General features: G+C 37.0%; 1 protein-coding gene across 1 annotated transcript in view; it reads left to right on the top strand.

Annotated features, from left to right (window-relative positions):
- LOC143251787 (uncharacterized) overlaps window positions 1-18,007 on the top strand; it is a 31,542-nt gene extending 13,535 nt beyond the window's left edge. Inside the window, exons 2-3 of the mRNA XM_076503031.1 lie at window positions 13,108-13,188; window positions 17,735-18,007. Coding sequence (XP_076359146.1) covers window positions 13,108-13,188; window positions 17,735-18,007 — 354 coding nt within the window. The remainder of the gene's footprint in view (window positions 1-13,107; window positions 13,189-17,734) is intronic.
- The last annotated feature ends 2,111 nt before the right edge of the window (window positions 18,008-20,118 follow it).

Below are 20,118 nucleotides of genomic sequence, written 5' to 3' on the forward strand. Positions count from 1 at the left end.
TGTTTTTTTCAAACCTAGAATGACACGAGTTTGAAAAAGAAGACATTCTTTATTAGGCCTAACGGTTCAATGTGTTAAGAATTCATTGTTAATGAATGTCGCTGGCATTTTTTAGCTATCCACAAAACTTTTTTGTTTCGAAAACCGTTCTTAGGTTTTGTCCTCAATTAGATTATCTCAAGTTTAGTACCTTTAAGCTGTAATAAACATGACTTGCATACAGTCTTTCAAAAGGCATTAATCGTTTTTAGTTTGCTTTTTTAAATGAGTCAGTACAAGTTTTAAAAAACCGCTATGAAATCAAAGTTCGAAATATTTTTTGCACTAAAACAGTATTTGAAATCTGTTCTACCGGAGTCTAATGTTTACTTTTTAAGAACTCAGTATTTTGAAAACAAACAAACAAAACAGTCTGCTTTAGACTGCTGTTGGGACGGTTGTGGCCTAGTGTGCCGGATTACGAATCTGGGTGTATGATTTGTGCACCGATTTTGTAAGTTTGCGCTCCGCACTTTGGGGTGTCTATGTTCAGGTGGCTATGGAACTCGACGTGCAGTCTGTGGATTGCTAGTTCGAATCCCCGCCCCATCAAACATGCTCATCTTTTCAGTCGTGGAGACACAAATTGGATGGTCAAACTCGCTATTCTTCGAGAAGAGTAGTTCAAAAGTTGACAGTGGATGGTGATGACGAACTACTTTCTCTCTACTTTTCTTGCTATTTTAAAGACTGTTAGCACAGAAAGCCCTCGTGTAACTTTGAGCGAAATCTAAACCAAACCGCACCTTGGATTCGTGGTTGTATTATTAAAAACAAAAAAGTAACCATGAGATCCTATTATTCCGTTAGGGTAGCCTAAGAATTAGTAATGAATGCTATTTACCAGGTAGGACCCTTTAGTTTATTAGGTAAGGTTTTTCATAACCAACCAACGAATACCAAGTCTATAATTCCATTTTGGAATTATACAATTATATACAAGTTTCAGTTACGTTAAAAATACTAAAATGAAACAATTAAAATGTTGTTTGTTTTATTTATGAATAATACAGTTTGTCCACACACACACCTCCCCCCCAAAAAAAAAATTGAAAATTTACTGCTCAAAACAGTGAAAGGAGATTCGAATTTTTAAAAAATATATTTCAGCTACTGCATATCGATGACAGCTTCGAGTTGATCTGATATGCAAATGTACGCTTTTGAAGTCCATTATCACAAAATAACCATTTGGTGTCAGAGTTTACAGCCAAATAAACGACACTTAAACATTTACTCAGGCATGTTGCCATTTTGGACATTAATACAAGTCGTATATCGAAATGCCTTGATTAAAATGAGTGAATCAATGAACCGCTAAAATAATAATGGTATGTTCATCATCAATGCTCGAAACGACCACAAGCATCTTCCCAGAGTGTTCCATACATGAATTCAAACTCAGTGAGTGTACTGGTCAATCCATTCGGTCGATACCTTCTTTATACCCGTTTAGCAGGTGTGAGAGGTAAAGGGATGTTATAATCCATTAGAAGGGACTTCTAGTCTTAGCACACAGAAGTCATAACTAATCTCTGCCTAAACCGATGTCACAATATCCACGTCTTTTAATCCAAGATCTTGCAGTTGGATACGTTTTTTTGTCAGGCTGTGCAGTGAAGAATAATTTGTATGTTCTTGGCTTTACTGATGATATACAGACGTATAATTTAAGGAAAATAAGGAACGTGATGATCCTTCTAGATCGTCTCATCAAATGTACTAAACTCTAGAATAGAAAAGTAAAACGCCCTCACATTTCAAATATTTATTAATGTTTCCCTAAACATCTTTTCTAAATTAATTCCGTTCCAAAATCCAACCACTCTGTTTAATATTAATGAAACAGTCTTGGTTTTAAGACAGATCCTACCCTGCCAAAATTTGTCATCCGTTCTCGGCATCAAATACAAAAATTGTGTATTACCATTTAACGTCTTTGAATTGTAAAACATCAATGAGATTCCCTCTAACTCTCCCTTTCTCTTCCATCCCAGGTATCATCCTAGTAGTCTTCCTTTAAACCATTTCCAACAATTTAGATTTTTTAAGTAACCGAACATTAAACACAGTAATCCAAATGTGCCATAGCTAATGACCTATACAATATCATTATAATGTCTTTAGACTTGTGCTCAATATGCCCATAGATACAACCTCAAATCCTATTAACCTTACTTACTAGCAACAGCTCATTGTTTGGATGGCTTAAGAAACTAGTCAACTGGAAAACGAAGACGATTTTCTTCCATAAAACTGCTAATTCATAATTCAAATTGTGATACCTGCATGCAATACCTTGCATTTATTTTAATTAAAACCCCTCTGCCATTTAGTTGTTCAACTCGCTAGATGATGTAAATCATTTTGTAAATCAACAGCATCCTCTTCATAGCCAGCAACAGCCAAGATCTTAATGTTATCATCGAATCTAAATTTATTAACCATTCCTTCATCTTTGTAACTGATTTAAATGGCAAAATAGCAAAGGCCCTATGAAAGTAGTTCATCTGTAGAAATGAGGCTCACTAGCCGCTTCAACCCCATGTTTCCTGGAGGTTATCACGGTGGTCTATATCGTCCAGATGACTGGTCAACTTTCACCTGACAGGGTCCTCATCCTGCTAACCACATTTGAGGCTTCCAAAGATTCTACGACCACTTTTATGTATTTAATCAGCTTTTTCTGTCCCAAAAGTCATTTTACTTTGGGAACACTAGTGTATTTCAATATCAATCTGGGTGTTTTGTTTTTACACAATATCATTGTTCAAACTGTCAAGTGAGAACGACTTGAATTGAAATGCACATATCGGGTTACCTGATGGACACTAACATTAAGTTTTAATTGACATTATGTGATGATAATGGACGAGTTGCTCTGCTCATGGTTACACGAACATACGAAACTCAGCTGAAGTTTTTAGTTAGATTTATCCAATAATTTTAGTTTCATAAATATAACTGTGTTGATCCCTCTTTCTGGTAATTATGACAAATCCTTTGTTGAATTAGTTGGTAGTTTTATTTATCCGTTTAGTAGCTGTATTGTCATTTGGTTTTGTACGTGAGGAACGACAATGAATTGTTAGAAAGGGTTCAGAAGAGGGTTACTAGAATAGTGTTTAAGACTGAAGATAGGTTAAGATCTCCGATTCTTTTCTCTTGAAGAAAAACTAGTTAGAGGGTGTTTGATTGAGGTGTTTTAGATTGTAAAAGGAATTGATAGCCTGATGCATTTTTTTTTTTTTTTCATATTTAACAGTGAGAATAGTAGGAATAGGGGGACACAGGTGGGGAAAGCCTAGATGGACCAACAGTTCCCTTGTTGTCTCTAAACATTGTTATTCATCTTGTTGGGAAAATTATCGAGGAACTTTAACTTAACCCATTTTTTTAACCTAATTTTTCTTCAGCTCTACCCTTCGTATGAAACGCTTACGGCTGTATTCAATATACTTTAGTGGACATTTTGTACAACAGTATGTTGAAAGTTTATCAAAGTTTTTAAAAATGTGTGACTTAAAGTCGTGAAATAAACGTTTGTTTATGTATGGTAAGTACTGTCAAGTTTAGTCCCAGCTAAACTAAAGTTAAGAAGAGGGAATCCTGAATGGCTGCGGTACTTGAAATTCTTTCAGACTAAATTAGAGTAAATAAATTTAACTTTTTCCCAAATTTTTTGGTTATATTTTTGTGCGCCAGAAATACCTATTAAATTTTGGTTACTGCTCAGGATCTTCACCAGCTTATCCTCAAATTGAAATTGTTTTAGGCAGACTTAGAATAAATTTACCTAAGAGAACTGGATGCGGTCAAAGGCATCAATCGGACCTCCCGAGTCCGAAACTAATTAAATCTCGAATCGGTCAAGGGATGACGGAGCTGTGAGCTAAAAATTTGTACTCGAGACGACAAAAAAAACAACAAACAAACTTGGAGGTGTTGTATGAGCCTTTATGCCGCGGCTGAAAACGTAAACAAATTGTAGTGTTCATACTATTGAGTATAGGTCGAACTTAATAAAGGCGTAACTAATGCTAATTTAACGGCAAATGTTAGCAGGTCACTGCTGGTGTTTTTACAGTAACATCGGCTACGGTAACGTTTCTAGATTAGTCGGTACTTTCCCACATATTTGAAGATAAAAATCGTGTTTTTTATTTTATTTTAAAGCAGTGTGGGTGTGTGTTTTGTATATAGTGAACTTGGCAATTACAGCTTTTAACCCGTAGTTAAGATCGTAAAGACACCGGTGCAGGCCTATATTTACAACACCGGTTGTGCTGGGCCAGATATCGAGTTTCTATTTTAATTTGCGATGTTTTAAAATACATTATACATTTTCTTTCCAAAATGATCTTTACAACAAATTAATGTAATTAAAGAAAACTAGCTCCTAACGATAAAATAACTTTTTTTTGTATGTAGATCCATTTTCACTTTTTATGATATGAATTAACATGTATGTCGTGCTTTCCTCGGGTATCTGTAATTTGTCATTGATTCTTTTATTTTTTCTATGAATTGAAATATTTTGCATCTAGAATGTGGGTTAAATACTGTAATCTAGCAAAGCTATATTTCTACGAGTCAAGAAATATTATAATTATTGTTATTATATTTAAATTAAAATCTGGGTAACTCTGACGATGAACTCTTCGTAGGTGAAAATAATCGTTAAACTTGTCTCCCCAAATAAAGCGATCTTTTTAGGGTTAGTAGAACTTTTAACTTTTTACAATCTTTTAATGTGATTGTTCATATTTATATTAAGTACTTTATGTGGACTATCACCATATTATGTTACATTGTTTCATGCCCACGAGCTCTCGGCTCAGTTACCTAAGCCTTTTTTACAAGTGCGAGACGTTACTTATTTTAAGGTCAGTAGAACTTTCATTAATTTTCATCTTTCTCATTAGACAAAGCTACGTCGCGCAGTTGGTTAGATGTGTTTAGAAACATGCGCTTTATATGCAACCTGAAGCGTAACTTTGTAGTTGAGTTTACAGTGTAATAGTATCCAGTGTTGGAGGTTTGAATTCCCTTGTGAAATGTATAAGTTATTAATTAGTGTAAGGTATATACTGTGTTTAAAAAGTCCCTACTTTTGTTGGTAAACATGTTGGGAAAAGAAGTTCTTTATATATTGGCGATTTATTTGTTGTACTGTATGAAAGAGATTTTGTTGTTGTTTATATTTGACATAAAACAGTCTCCAACTGTATATTAAAACTGTAACACTACTTCTGTCTGATGTGTTACAGGTACTCCTAATACTCCAACAGAACTCTGTGCTGGACGGGGCGGCATGGTCAGACGGGTTAAGGCGTGCGACTCGTAATCTGAGGGTCGCGGGTTCGTATCCCCGTAGCGCCAAACATGCTCGCCCTTTCAGCCGTGGGGGCGTTATAATGTTACGGTCAGTCCCACTATTCGTTGGTAAAAAAGTAGCCCAGGTGTTGGCGGTGGGTGGTGATGACTAGCTGCCTTCCCTCTAGTCTTACACTACAAAATTAGGGACGGCTAGAGCAGAGAGCCTTCGTGTAGCTTTGCACGAAATTAAAAACAAACAAACAGACTGTGCTGGACGGGGGATCACTCGTAGATCTCCGACATATTTTTATAATAATTCAGCCGTTTGAAGTGCCGTTCCTGTCGCACACATTCCAGTGTATTATGAAGGTGACATATTGAACTTTGGAGTATAGGAATCCCAATAATGTCTCAAATTCTGTTTCAGGCGTGGCAAAAACAAAACAAAATAAGGGTACGCGAGGATATTGTGTCCTCTAACTTTAACCAGATCGAATTTCTTTTGCACCCATGTTTCTCCAATATTTGGGTGTTCGTAGCGTACAGTGGATAAATTTAAGTGTTTTTTTTTTTTCGTCACTGACGCCTCAAACAGCGATTGGTTTTTACCTAACCTGCATAACATTCATTCCCAAGGTGAGCAACTCCCCTGTTATTAGACGCCGAAACACTGTTCACACGAGTCACGAGGCGATCGTTTATTCATGGCCATTACTACTTAATAAATATATAACTATCAGTGAACCAACCAATGATATTCTTACCAGAAACAAGCGGCTGTGTTCTGCCTCCAAGTATCGAAACTCGATTTTTAGCGTTAAAGTTCTTAGAGTTGCCACGGTGGCATAAATAAAAGTACACAATAAAAACGTAAAATACAGTTTAGATTTATTCGGGTTCGTTGTAAAACAGTGAACCAAATTCACGGCCACCTGGTGGAAGAAAGAGAGGATTAAGAATCGCTTGTTTTACAGTTTTCAATTAAGTCTAATGATAAGAAACCATCAACAGCACGAATTTCTGAGAATAAACAACTACATATCGTCCTGTTTCAGTTGTTAACTCGCAACATGTGGTTGGGAAAAAAAAGTAGATAAAACAAATCATCCAAAGATTTTAACGAAATTAACTTCTCTGAACAAAATTTCGCACATTTTACTAACTCTTCCACACTTATTAATAAGTTTTATAATGTTTTTCCTATTACGTTTCATTCTTCTTGAGAAATTGGTAAACATAGTTATAATCAGAGTAGAAATGTTCATTCAGCTTTCAGGGAAGTGGCAGGATTTTCACTTTCCATTTTACTTATTATCGAGTTGATTTGGATAACATTTGTCCACACAAATCCGTATAGCCCGGTTTTTTTTCTTCGTAAGTTTTTAAGGTATATCGAAAGTATAAGGTTGTGAAGGTAAATTTTTAAATTCAGTTTCATTGGTAGCCACCTGTATTCTCAGCGGTAAGCTTGAGACTTTCGACCTCACAATTAAGAGGTTCGATTCGTGTATGCAGAGTGGAGATAAACCATTGGACTGCTTTGTGCTTAACAAATATTCCACCATCGAAATTTTAACAGTACATTTTATAATGTTTTAAATGTCAAAACTATGATGTTACAAGCTGACAAGTAAAAGATACGATTACGTTCACATACTCGCAACACGTTTTCTGGCTTTTATGTTGTATGTAAAGGAAAATGGAATTAGTTGGAGACCTTTAATGGACTTTACCTTTCTGTTGAAAGAACGGATGGCGTTTCGACTTCGTTTCTTTCACCAGTTTACTGTATTATTAAAGCTCTTAATACACTTGGTACGTAATGTAAGTAAACTTTATTATCATATTCTAAGTACAATTCGGAACGATATCAAAATGCCTGCCGGACGGAGAACATAAGGTTATAAAAGGAGGACATGCCTTCTGCAAAAGTTTTAAAAAGAGGACATGCCTTCTTTTCATGAGCCATGTGGCCACCCTAAGATATCTAATAGTCCTTCAACGAGAAACAAACCTCATAAATATTTTTCAAGCAAATAAACAATTTTAACAATACTTTGATAGATAATAGCCTCTTCCATTAACACTCCTACGAAAAGTGGCAATTTGATTTGCCATTTCATTTAAATACAAAATTATTAGCCTAATATTAATAACCTTTCAAGTTGCTCTGGGGTCTATTAGGCCCCACTTTTCGTAGGAGTGTTAAATACCGCGGAGAAAAAAAGATGGCGCTGTTTAATGAGGTAAGTGGGATGGGCTTGAAATTCATTGTGACATCGGATGACGATGTTCAGACACTATTTAACCCGTTACCTTGGGTAATGTTCGAACAACAATGTTCAACGGTTAAATAATCTCTTCAAAAGTAATTTCATTTATTACAAAAATACTTTGTAAAGAAGAACCATCTGTACGACCGCTAAAATAATTTAAAAAAAAATCAAAGTGAACAAATGGTCACCTAGATACTCAGGGGTTTTGTTTTTGAATTTCGCGCAAAGCTACACGAGGGCTATCTGCGTTAGCCGTCCTTAACTTAGCACTCACTGTAAGACTAGAAGGAAGGCAATTAATCATTACCACTCACCGCCAACTCTTGGGCTACTCTTTTATCAACGTAAAATGGGATTGGCCGTAACATAACGCTCCCACGGCTGAAAGGGCGAGCATGTTTGGTGTGACAGGGATTCGAACTCGTAATCCTTGGATTACGAGTCGAGTGCCTTAACCACCTGGCCATGCCGGGCCTAAATTCATAGTTGTATTTTCTTAAGTGAAGATTTGATGTCAAATTTAATAAGTCGCTTCATATGCAGCCAAAGGTGAATTCAAATAATTGAATAAAATTGATAGTGTAGGACTCAATTTATGTGCTTGTCCAGGAATTAAGTTTAATAGGCAATTCGACAGGATCAAACCTTTGTGCGTTACTTGGTCAACCTAGCAAGTAAAATAGGTCATTCATAGACATTCATTTCTCGTCTAGACTTGATTTGAAAACCCTTTAAAGTTTGTTTTTATGTAACATAAAAAAAACCATTCATTTTAGTTTTGCCATTTTTACATGTAGAGGGAGTTTAACCTTATCCATGTTTGACATCCGGGGATTATCTCATTCCTCTCTTTCCTGCCTTCTGGCCGAATAACATGATTTTTACAGCATCGTGACTTTATTTACCAGTTTGAATCTGATAAACGTTTCGTTTTCTCCTCACAATGGTTATAATAACGTTTCATTTTTATTAATAGTTACTTTAAAATAACGTCTTCTCTCGTTAGGCGCTTGTCTTGTACTATAAGTTTGAATATCTTTTTTTTTTTTGTATTTACTAATTTCATGTCTGACCCAAGTTTGACCTCTCATGTCTTGTACTTCAGGCATATTTTGTTTTGCATAAGTAGGAGTTTGGGTGATTTTAGCACTTGGGAAATTACAAACACGATAAAACAACGTATTAAGGTCCAGGCCATGAGATCCTTAAGGTTGTTGGCCAATAGCGAGTTGTAATTAAAGTAGACTTGAGTCTATTTCACGCCTTTCAGCACAGGATTGTTTAACCCTACCAAGGACAGTATTTCTGTAAGCTTCTAGAAGGAACTAAGTTTATTTTAACAAACCATGTGTACATGTTATGTAATATGCATAATAAAAGCTTAAGTATCTGACTTAATTTATATTTGTCGGTTCAGAAACAAAGAAATTTATATAATAACACGTAAATATGGACATAGCTGATGTCGGTTTAGAAAGATGCTGGATGTTTAAAACGATATCCCAGCGCACGTGATATGACTTTAGAAAAATCATGGATGTAATTTGACGTAGTAAACGTTACCCGGGTTTGTATATCAGAACGGCTAGTATCGGTATTTTTATTGATGAGGAGAGAACAACGTTTCGACCTTCCTAGGTCATCTTCAGTGGGTTTTCTCGTCATCAAGAGTTACCTGGATTTGTTTGCACCTTTAGAAAGATTCTTAACGTGTCGAACGTTACCCGGGTTTGTTTGTGGCTTTAAAAACATCATGGATGTGTCAAACGTCATCATAGTTTGATTATACATCAGGAAGCCTTTCTGTATATAGTACTGTGCAGATTGAAAATGCACTGCTGGCCAAAATCTTAAGGCCAATGAACATAAAGAAAAAATATGCCTTTTTGCGTTGTTAGACTCAACCACTTGTGTGAGTAGAGCTTCGAAAGATGCAAATAAGAAAAGAGGGGGAAAAAATTAGCATTTAATCGGAAAATGTGAACACTATGAAATTAAACTTTTGACCAGCTGGTATTTAGGCTAAGACCATACCAAAAACAAGTCCTAAACAGGGTAGGAAATGCCCAACAAAAAGTATCAGTAGTGAGTTGCACGGCCATCATTGCGAATAACTTCAAACATTCAGTGTTATTCCAAGTGGTGAAGATGGCTTCACGAAGATCATACACTGTTTGGAATTGACGTCCATTTCTATAGACTTCCCTTGCCATCCACCCCCAAACATTTTCAATGGGGTTCAGTTCTGGCGAACACGCTGGATGGTCCAAAAGAATCGCGTCATTCGCCATGAAAAGTCCTTTGTCCTGCGGGCATTGTGGATTTCAGCGTTGTCCTGCTGAAAGATCCAGTCATTTCGGCACAAGCGAGGGCCTTCAGTCAATATGGATGCTCTCTCCAACATGTCAATTGTAGCCAACTGCTGTTTGATGCCACTGTCTAACCTGAAGCTCCATTGTTCCATGGAAGGAGAAAGCACCCCAGATCATGATGGAACCTTCTCCACTGTGTCGTGTCGAAAATGTCTTCGGTGGGATATCCTTATCGTGCTAGTGACGTTGGAAGCCATCTGGACCAGCCAGATTAAACTTTTTCTCATTAGAAAACAAAACTTTCTTCCACTTTTCTACGTCTCATGTTTGCTTCCCAGCAAAATTTAACCGAGTTGTTTCATGGTGTGGAAGGAGGCGTGGCCTTTTGAAGATGTTTACGGTTTTTAAAGCCTTTCTTTTATTGTTCTTGAGCTGCATTCTGCGTCCGTAAGGGCCTTAATCTGGTCCGACGATCGGCTCGTGTCTTGCCGGACAACCCGTCAAATCCTCCTGCTCAACGCCGGCGAAATTTTCTTGAGCCGACCACTTGAAATTCTCGTTCTATATCCCTCAGGGTCTTTTAAGAAATTTGTAACAGCAGTTTTACTACGCCCAATCTTACCAGCTATGGCGCGTTGAGAGAGACCTTGCTTTTGCTGCTCGACAATTCTGCCACGTTCAAACTCTGTCAACTTTTTAGCCTTTGCTATGTTTTTACCCAGTGTAACAGAGAAGGTGTCAGTGGGAGATGTTGACAACGCTGATGCTTGAACACAAGTGACGAAATTTCGTTACGTGTTTACTGATTAACGCTTCGTTCCAGTATGGTCTCAAACTTTTGACCTGCTAGTATTTCGGCTAATTTCATAGTGTTCACATTTTCCCTATTAAATGCTAAAAACGTTTATTTTTATTTTACCTTTTCTTATTTTCATCTTTCGAAGGTCTACTTAAATAAGTGGTTGAGTCTAACAACGCAAAATGCATATTTTTTCTTTGTTCAGTGGCCTTAAGATTTTGGCCAGCAGTGTAACTTTAAAATACATGCTAGGTTTCCTTGAAATAATATTGTAATTTCTTTCAAAAAAAGACAACACATTTTCATCGAATATTCAAACATCTTAGTCTTTCCACATAAATAATCGCTTTAGCTTATTTTAGTCGCATGGATAGTGGCAATGTCCGTTCCAATGATTCCAAGTATACTTGTTAAAGGAATATATCCAAAGCGCCCCCTCAGAATTCTCCGGTTTGTTGAATTGGAGCGTTAATCTAAAAATAAATCTCATGGAAAGATAACGAAGACTAGTGTTCTGAAGTTCAGTACAAGTCGCATCAAACAAACAAAAAATTAAATTTCTTAAAATTAAGATTTATTTCGTTATTTGTCACAAACAAACTCACTTGAAGGAAAAATGTATTCTCATGACGGCTGGTATTGGTATCAAAACTTTAATTAAAATAACGTACAGCAACAACGTTTCGATTTTCTTAGGTCCACTTCCGGTTAACAAAGTTTTTTTTGTCAATTGCCCGTTAAGCTGAAGATGGCTTAAAAAGGTCAAAATATTTGTTTTCTTTACGTTGTATAATACCCGTACTAGCTGTCTTGAGAATACAGAATACAACTGTTTTTTCATTTATCCTTTTCATTGAACTTTTATGTTTTTTGACTCTCGTTTTACTACGCGTTGGGAAATAGTGCTTGCGATGTGTAGGGATTCAGTGTTGTATAAGAAATTGAGAGCGTTTGTTTCTGTTTGGAACGTTGACTTGTACTTGATTCGCAGTTGGTTAATAAATATGCCGGGTTTATGTTTGGTTTTATTTACTTGTTTTATGAACCTCAGAATTTTTTATTAATATTATTAGGAACTAATAATTCTGTGGAATCAATACTGTTGTTATGTTTTGTCTTGATTTTGTGTGGTTCAAGGTTCGCCACTTGTGACCGACTACACAGTTTTGTAAATTGTAACTTCAAGGTCAGTCACTAGCTGTGACCCTACAAGCGATGTCTTAAAGTATTTGATAGACTATGTGTGAAGAAATATTTCAAGGTCTGGTAGGTTGCGCGAGTTTAAGTTCAAGGTCGGTCAGTCAATAATTGTGACCACACGGACGATATCTTGTAAATTATCTGACAGAATGTACTTCGAAGTCAGTTACCGGTTTAATCACCCTACCCAATGTATCTTTTCTGAAACTGAAACAATATTTTGTCTGACATTGTCTGTGAGGTCAAAATTAGTGACTGACCTTCAAAGTGTAGTTCATCTTTCCAGTGTATTTTCGTTAGTTCGTGATATTTGTTCTTCCATCTTTCTAACTTTTATTAACTTGTTTTGTACGTTACAGCTGCATTTGCCAACTGGTATGAGTTGTTCTGGAAAATTGTTGTGACAGTGAAGCCTTTTTTTTCTTTTCTTTAAAACTCAGCCACAAAAGAAAACCTGTTAAGTAAACTGACGGTAGATGTCGCACGTGTATCCGTAATTTTTTTTTTTCAATTTAACTTCAGGATGTGCATGACGTCACGTAGTAACATTTTATTCTAACAAAAACAAACGAACTTCGGTTTCAACCCCCTTACTTAAACCTAATTACTTGTTTATTTTTTTGGTGTTCTGGCTAGCTCCGAGTCGTCTGTAACGAAAGATCCGATAAACCCTCATTAGTTTGATAGTAAGGTGCGAACAGAATTCGCTGAATCATTAGTTTAATTACCAAAATTAGTTATTTATCCACCCAAGAAATTAATAAAATCTGTGTTTAGGTTCTCTGTACAAGTTTGTTTTTAAAGATTTATTAAGTACATTTGTGTCACATGTGTTTATTTTTTGTAATTTAAATAACAGTACATTGTAATAACTGCATGTGATATTAAAAGATAGGTTTGTTTTGAATTTCGCACAAAGCTACACGAGGGCTATCTGTGTTAGACATCCCTAATTTAGCAGTGTAAGACCAGAGGGAAGGCAGCTAGTCATCACCACCCACCGCCAACTCTTGGGCTACTCTTTTACCAACGAATAGTGGGATTGATCGGGTGTGTGCGTATATTGAGAACACGAGATTTTGTGTTATCCTTTATAAGTAAAGGTTTGTAATGTATTTTTATGTTATCCTGTTTTTTAAAGTTAATATTTGTTTCGTTGTAGTATGTGGGAAGTTTCTTAGTGGCCGGAAGTGACCAAGCATCACGTGCCGAGTTTGTACGGATTCAACTCGAGAACTTGCGGGTGAGTAACATAACACGGGCGAGTTTTTATTATAATCATTATTATAACTAACATACCGTATTGCCCAGGGGGCGTTTTTGCAAAAGGCGGAGGCGATAAATATATATATACACACGTGATTTGTTGATTTTTCATGCTAACAACTGTATGTTCCTTTGTTGTTGTTTTTTTGTTTAAGATTGTAATTAAGGTAATAATGTCGATTATATGTTGGGTTACTATTGCTGTAAACATTACAGTAATAAGGTGAATTACAGCAGAGAGTTATACGCTGTATTACTATTATTATCACACAGGGTAAGTTAGCGTCTGAGGGTGGAACAATAATCCGACAGGGGTCGGGCACTACGACACGTGTTTTTATGTGATTTAAATTGTGTTACACAAGAAACCTGAACCATTGTGTCACAAAGCTCATTTTATGTTTTAAAGTATCGCTTTCGGTTATGTTTGCTTCTACAGGGGGGTTAAACGTAATTCACTGTTTCATAAGAACACCTACATTCCATCTTTCTTGTGGGAACGTGTTTTCACGCACACGCACACTGTTAAAAGTATGGATGGAAAGTGTACTTCTTGAAAATGTCTGGTATTATCTGACTTGTCACGTGGTTTTGTGAGATAGTGTTTGGGGTTACAATATTATAAAAGTACTTTCGAAAATTAGTACCTCGAGCACCGGTTTCTTTTATTTGTTAAAATAAAAAAGGTTTCTACCAGCAACCACGTTTCCAAAAGTTTTATTTCCAGTTATGATAATTTTATAAATCCCCCAAAACATGCGTGATTATTGAAAGATAGTTTCAACACAACCTAGGTAGGTGGCGCTGGCAATCTGCGCTGCTAGCCATGCCTAATTTAGCAGTGTGACTACAAGGAAAGCAGCTAGTCGTTACCATCCACTGCCAACTCTTGGGCTACTCTTTTACCAACAAATAGTGCGGTTAATCGTACCATTATAACGCCCCCACGGCTGAAAGGGCGGGTATGTTCAGTATGACGGGAGTTCCAACCTGCGACCCTCACATTACGAGTCGAGTGCCCTCTACCCGAACACAACCTTCGATTAACAAAACATTCTTCGAGCGCCGTGATTTTCCTCACTTTCGCGAAAACCAGCTGATAAAATACAGTCAGCACTACCCCAGAACTGAATATTCGACAAGTGTAAGGTACAATTATGAATACAAACTAATCATCTTTATTCAAAATCTAATTTATTGTCATGAAATAAACGTATCCCAGAGAGTCATTCACACGATATATTCTCAGTCGTCTACATGTATAATTTTTCACTTAGCAACTATGGAGAATGGTATTGGAATATGTATATGAAAATTAAACATGGAATTATAACACTGTGTATAGCAGCAGGCCAGGTGTGACTTAGTAGTTCGTATACTGGGCTGCTGATTGGAATGTTCTTCTCGCCAAGATGCTGAGCTAAAGACGCTATGCACCTTGTATTCGTTCAAGTTAAAAAATACCTCAATGCAATGAAATGATACAATGATGCCTGATAGGTTGGAGCCTGCGTTGCCAAGTAGAGGGCGCTAGACTCGTAATCTGTGAGATGCGGGTTCAAATCTCCGTCCCACCAAACAAGCTCGCACTTTCAGCCGTTGGGACGTTATAATGTTACTGTCGACCTCGCTTTTCATTAAGAGTAACCCAACAGTTGGCGGCGGGTTGTTATGACATGACTAACTGCCTTCCCTGTAGTCTTTTTCCAGCTAAAATTGAGACGGCTAGCGCCCACAACCAACGTATAGTTTTGCGCCAAATTGAAAGTAAACCAAAATAAAGTGATAGGTTATACACTTGTAGTGTAGGTGAAGAAATGTAACGTCTTGCATTTTCGTACTGATTACATATCTACCAATCTCGTACCATGTGCGACCATACCTCAGTCGGTTTAGTTCAGTTTAAAAATCATCTCTCAATACTTGTAACATTTTCAAACAGTAACTTTAGGAGGGAAGTGTTTTTGGCTATTTCAAGGCCACACAGTAGATTACAGGCTGTTTCCCGCGAGCATCGAAACATGAATTTTACCGTTACAGGCCAACATCACTTGGATAAAATGGTGGTTAGTATGTTAAATTATACAAATCGTAAACGTTTCACATATTAGCAGGATGCTTGTTGCTTCCAGCATGTCTTAACGTTATCTCGAAATTCATAAATAAGAAATCAGATACGTAAGTAGTAGTTGCGTTGGACAAAACACTTAATGTTGGAGAAACTAACAATTGTATAATGTTGTCAACACTTGTAAGTTTTCGCACATTCAAAAGGTTAAAGTCAAGGACGGCTACAACTCGACTCTAAAGGTGTATGACCTGACCAGTCAGGTAATTCCATTTGGCCAGCACGCGCGGGTATTTGAAAACAATGAGGATCAGTTTCACGAGAGTCACTTCGCAGTATTTTATTATGAAATATTACACGCGGCTGTCACGTGCTTCTAAAACAACGCCCTCTGAGTTGTTCTTTTAGTGCAGTATAACCTTTAATTATCTTTTCTTCTAATTGTCTCGGGTATCTCTCTACTTTTCATTATATTCTTCCATATATTATTTATTCACACGTAAGACTAGGCTTAATACAGTGTATACATGTTCATCCCACACGTAAAAATAGAGCGAAATTAAGAAAACATGGAATTCTGGAAGCTGTGAATTTAGATGTATACTTGGTATATGTATACAACCATTGCTGTTAATTTACTCTGCGTAACGATATGAGAAAACAAAACACAAAACTTAACATCTGTGCACATTCATGCTCTGGTCACACTGATATAATAAAACGACGCGCGCATGAACTCCTTTCAGTGAAACCCAAGAACATGCCGCCTGAGTTGACCATTCATCATCGTGGGGAGTCCTGCAGTTGAACCTCTCGAGCCTCTTGTTCTGACTGGGTTAGGAGTTGGAGAACATGTTATTCTTTGTTTAGAAGAAAGTGTGGACGTGTTGTTATTGGCTATTTTATTTTTTATCCTATCCGCGCATGCGTTGTATGTATCGTATTTAGTGACTGCTACTATTATGTTGCTGGATAAGAGGTCGTAAGTGACGGGAAATATTTCTTTGTTTCATGTGTTTAAGTTTCGCTTGAAGCTACAAGAGGACTCTGTTTCATGGGTTTCGTATTCATTTTGATACATTTTATTTCTTTGTTCTTTAAGAGCAAAGCCGTATTCGATTACCTGTTGTGTCCACCGCGAGGTATCGAACACCAGATTTTAGCTTATTTTATAGCATGTTATAAGATGAATAATTTAGTAACACTAACGTTAATTTGGTTCGTTCTTGTGTTTTTATTGTGAAGCCCGTTAACGTTAAGTTTTCAGATCGTATGTAACTGTAGGTTCACTCTCATTAGTAAAATACAATTAAAAGCAAATTAATTTTTTTTACAGAAGGTTTTAGTATACTCTTTTTTACATTAAATAATTCGGTAAACTAGTACGGCGATACACCTTTGACCAGTAGCGGATTTAACCTTGGGTAGGTCCAGGGGCTAATAATCTTTGTGGGCCCTACATTCTATATAATTGTACATATAATTACACTATAACAAAATTTTTACTTTTCTTGTTCCTGGACAGAAAGTGTTATTTCCCAATTGCTTATGCCTAAACTAAAAGGGAAAAGACCTATTTTTCTCTTCAAACTTTGCTTTTGTGACCTAGGAGCGTATAACGAAAACATGATGGGAGACTATATTTGGGGGCTGATACGTATTTACATTACAGTCACAAATCTCGAAAAACTACTCACTTCTAAACATTTTTGCATAACTTTAGTATAAATACATGTAAATCTTGATTCATATGTTGTTTTATTCAGATCTTATGGAAATGAAAATGTGCAAATTTGCCCGTTTTTACACAGAAAATAGGTTAATTTCTAAATTTCATTATCCAGGTCACAAAAGGAAAGGTTGAAGGGAATACTGACCATTTTCTCTACTTTTACAACATAAGAAATTAAGAAATAGCATATACTATCCAGGAACATAATTTAGATAGTGTTATTAATGGTCCCCGTTAAGACCATGAACCCTGGGCTAAGCCACATGTAGTCCTTACCTAAACATGCCACTGACTTTGATATCTCAAACGTAAAATTGTGTTTTGTTATTTCTTTCTCAGTTGTCAAAGTTGTAACTACGTATATTCCAATAGGGCGGGGTGAAAGTGCACCCCACCTCTCACAGAAGTAATATTCCTGTGCAATAAGATAGTGTAAATAATATACAAATTGTCTATATGATAAGTCTGATTACTGTCTATATATATATATATATATATATATGGTTATTTTATAGAACGTTTGTGGAACACGTTCAGCAGCGCCCGCCACCTTGCGAGATATCAAATTTAATTCCCACGTGCTTGTTGGTATCGAAGCATCTAGAGAAATTGAATTTTTGTTTTATAAATAATTATTTAACATTTGAAAAAGATTAGTGGAATTTCAGCATTCAAGTACAACCAATGTAAAATGTTTATAATCCTCGATCTTCATGAAAGCAGGGCAGGCCTCTCAGACGACTCGCAGCTTGGCGTGGGCGTTGGCCCTCTCAGACGACTCTCAGCTTGGCGTGGGCGTTGGCCCTCTCAGACGATTCTCAGCTTGGCGTGGGCGTTGGCCCTCTCAGACGATTCTCAGCTTGGCGTGGGCGTTGGCCCTCTCAGACGATTCTCAGCTTGGCGTGGGCGTTGGCCCTCTCAGACGATTCTCAGCTTGGCGTGGGCGTTGGCCCTCTCAGACGACTCTCAGCTAGACGTGGGCGTTGGCCCTCTTAAATGATTGATTGTACATCACCATGGTACTCTCTCATTGCACTATTTTGTAATGTGTTAAATCACCAAAAGAAAATTTGGTTATTTTTAATACAAACTATTGAGCGCGCTCACATGTCTACCGTTACCATGGGAACTCGCATGTTCAGAAAATCACATTACATAACTATATTTCTAAATTTAAAAAAAAAACAACAAAAAAAAACTTTGAAACAAATTTTAAGTTTTCATCGTTGAAAGTTAACTGCAATAGTTGTTATTTGATTTAACACACAGCTCAGACGCAACACCACAAGTATGTGTTATGTGTTGAAGATTGGATGAGTGGGGAGGGAAGGTAATTGATGTAACTTCTAGTACAATATTTAATTTTCTTATTTTACACAATTTTTCCGTGCGGACAACGTGCGCAAGATAATTATTTAATTATTGTTGAGAAACATAGATGCTGCAGGTTTAGTGACGATATACAAAACACGCAATTGGCACTAAATTGGTTATTTTGTTTCAATGCGGCGCAATAAGTATGATATTTTTCATATTGTTAACGAGTTCAGTTGCCGACTATTGTTTTCTTTGACTTAAAGGTGTGGTATCCCATAAAACCGGTCGAGCGCACCTCCTTGAAAGAAAAATTAAACAGCAAACATCTCGGAGGTTATCTGCCTCAGTTCTAGCTGTAAGACACAGGTGTGCCTTTCCATTACATTTGCAAATGTCGAGCTAGCACATTGGAACTACAATTATACATATGTAAAAACGGCTGGTATGGGTAGAGAAAGCAATATGTAGAGGAGCCAACAACGTTTCGACCTTTTCTCATCGTCGGTATCTCTACCGTCCTTTGAAGAATTGATAGAAGAGAGAAAATTGTACGGGTAGAATTGAAATTTTCAGCCGTGAAATAAGTCTGAAAGACATTTGTTTGTTTTTTAATTTCGCGCAAAGATACAGGAGGGTTATCTGCGCTAGCCGTCCTTAATTTAGCAGTGTAAGTCCAGAGGGAAGACAGCTAGTCATTACCACCTACCGCCAACTCTTGGGCTACTCTTTTACCAACAAGCAGTGTAAGTGACCATTACATTATAACATCCCATGGCTAAAATGGCGAGCATGTTTGATATGACGGGGATTCGAACCCGCGACCTTCGGATTAAGAGTCGAATGCCTTAACCACCTGCCCATGCCGGATCATTGTGAAAGATACGGACACTTGGAAGGTTAAACAGAACGTTTTTGTAATTAGTGTTACTGTTGATAAGGTATCCGACTTTCACCCGACTAATGCTGTTCAAATTATCAACGTTCATTATGATTATTTTCTTAAGTTTAGTCGGTGTAATTATAGTGTTTTCAGGTACCTGGGATGTGAGTCAGGGGATTTGTGGTTTATTGTACGTTGATGAAAAACGTCCTATGAGGGCTTGGATGTGTTGTAAGATTGGCCACTACTGTCTGACAAACTAGTGGAATTTGACAGTCAAAGAATTGGCGATAGGGAATTTGTTTAGCTGGTTTATCTAATTGTATTAAAATTAAAGACAGCTTTAGATATATCAAAACAACAAGAAAGATTAAACAATTATTGGTTACAACATGCTCCCGATATCAAAAGCGTGATACAACTGCGCTTGGTCTGGTCCAGTGGCTAGGGTGTGCATGACTCGCAACTTGCGTCTCGTTGATTGGAATACGCGTCATCAACCATGATCTCGTTTCAACCGTGAAGGCGTAATAATAGGAAGGGTCAATCTCACTATTCGTTTGCGAAAAGTATCCCAAGCATTGGCGGTGGGGTGGTGTTTACTACCTGCTCTCCCTCTGTCTATTACTGCCGAACTAGGGACAGCGGAACCTCGTGTTGATAACTCAAATGACAAGTTTGCAATTTACGTATTTTGACCTGAAAGTGGTGACGCAAAACAACACATTCCTATACTTTGTGATCTTCCAGCGTTTTACAGATTATGTTCATTCCTTACATTCACCTCTTGTTTACAAATTACCTTAATGTTCTAACATGCTCGAGTCTCTTTACTAAACTTGTTTCTTGTTTGTATTTTTCCATTCAGTATTGTTTGTTTTGTATTTTGCACAAGGGCTACTGCGAGGGC

The sequence above is a fragment of the Tachypleus tridentatus genome, chromosome 6, assembly GCF_004210375.1.
Source record: "Tachypleus tridentatus isolate NWPU-2018 chromosome 6, ASM421037v1, whole genome shotgun sequence".
NCBI classification, from domain to species: Eukaryota; Metazoa; Arthropoda; class Merostomata; order Xiphosura; family Limulidae; genus Tachypleus; species Tachypleus tridentatus.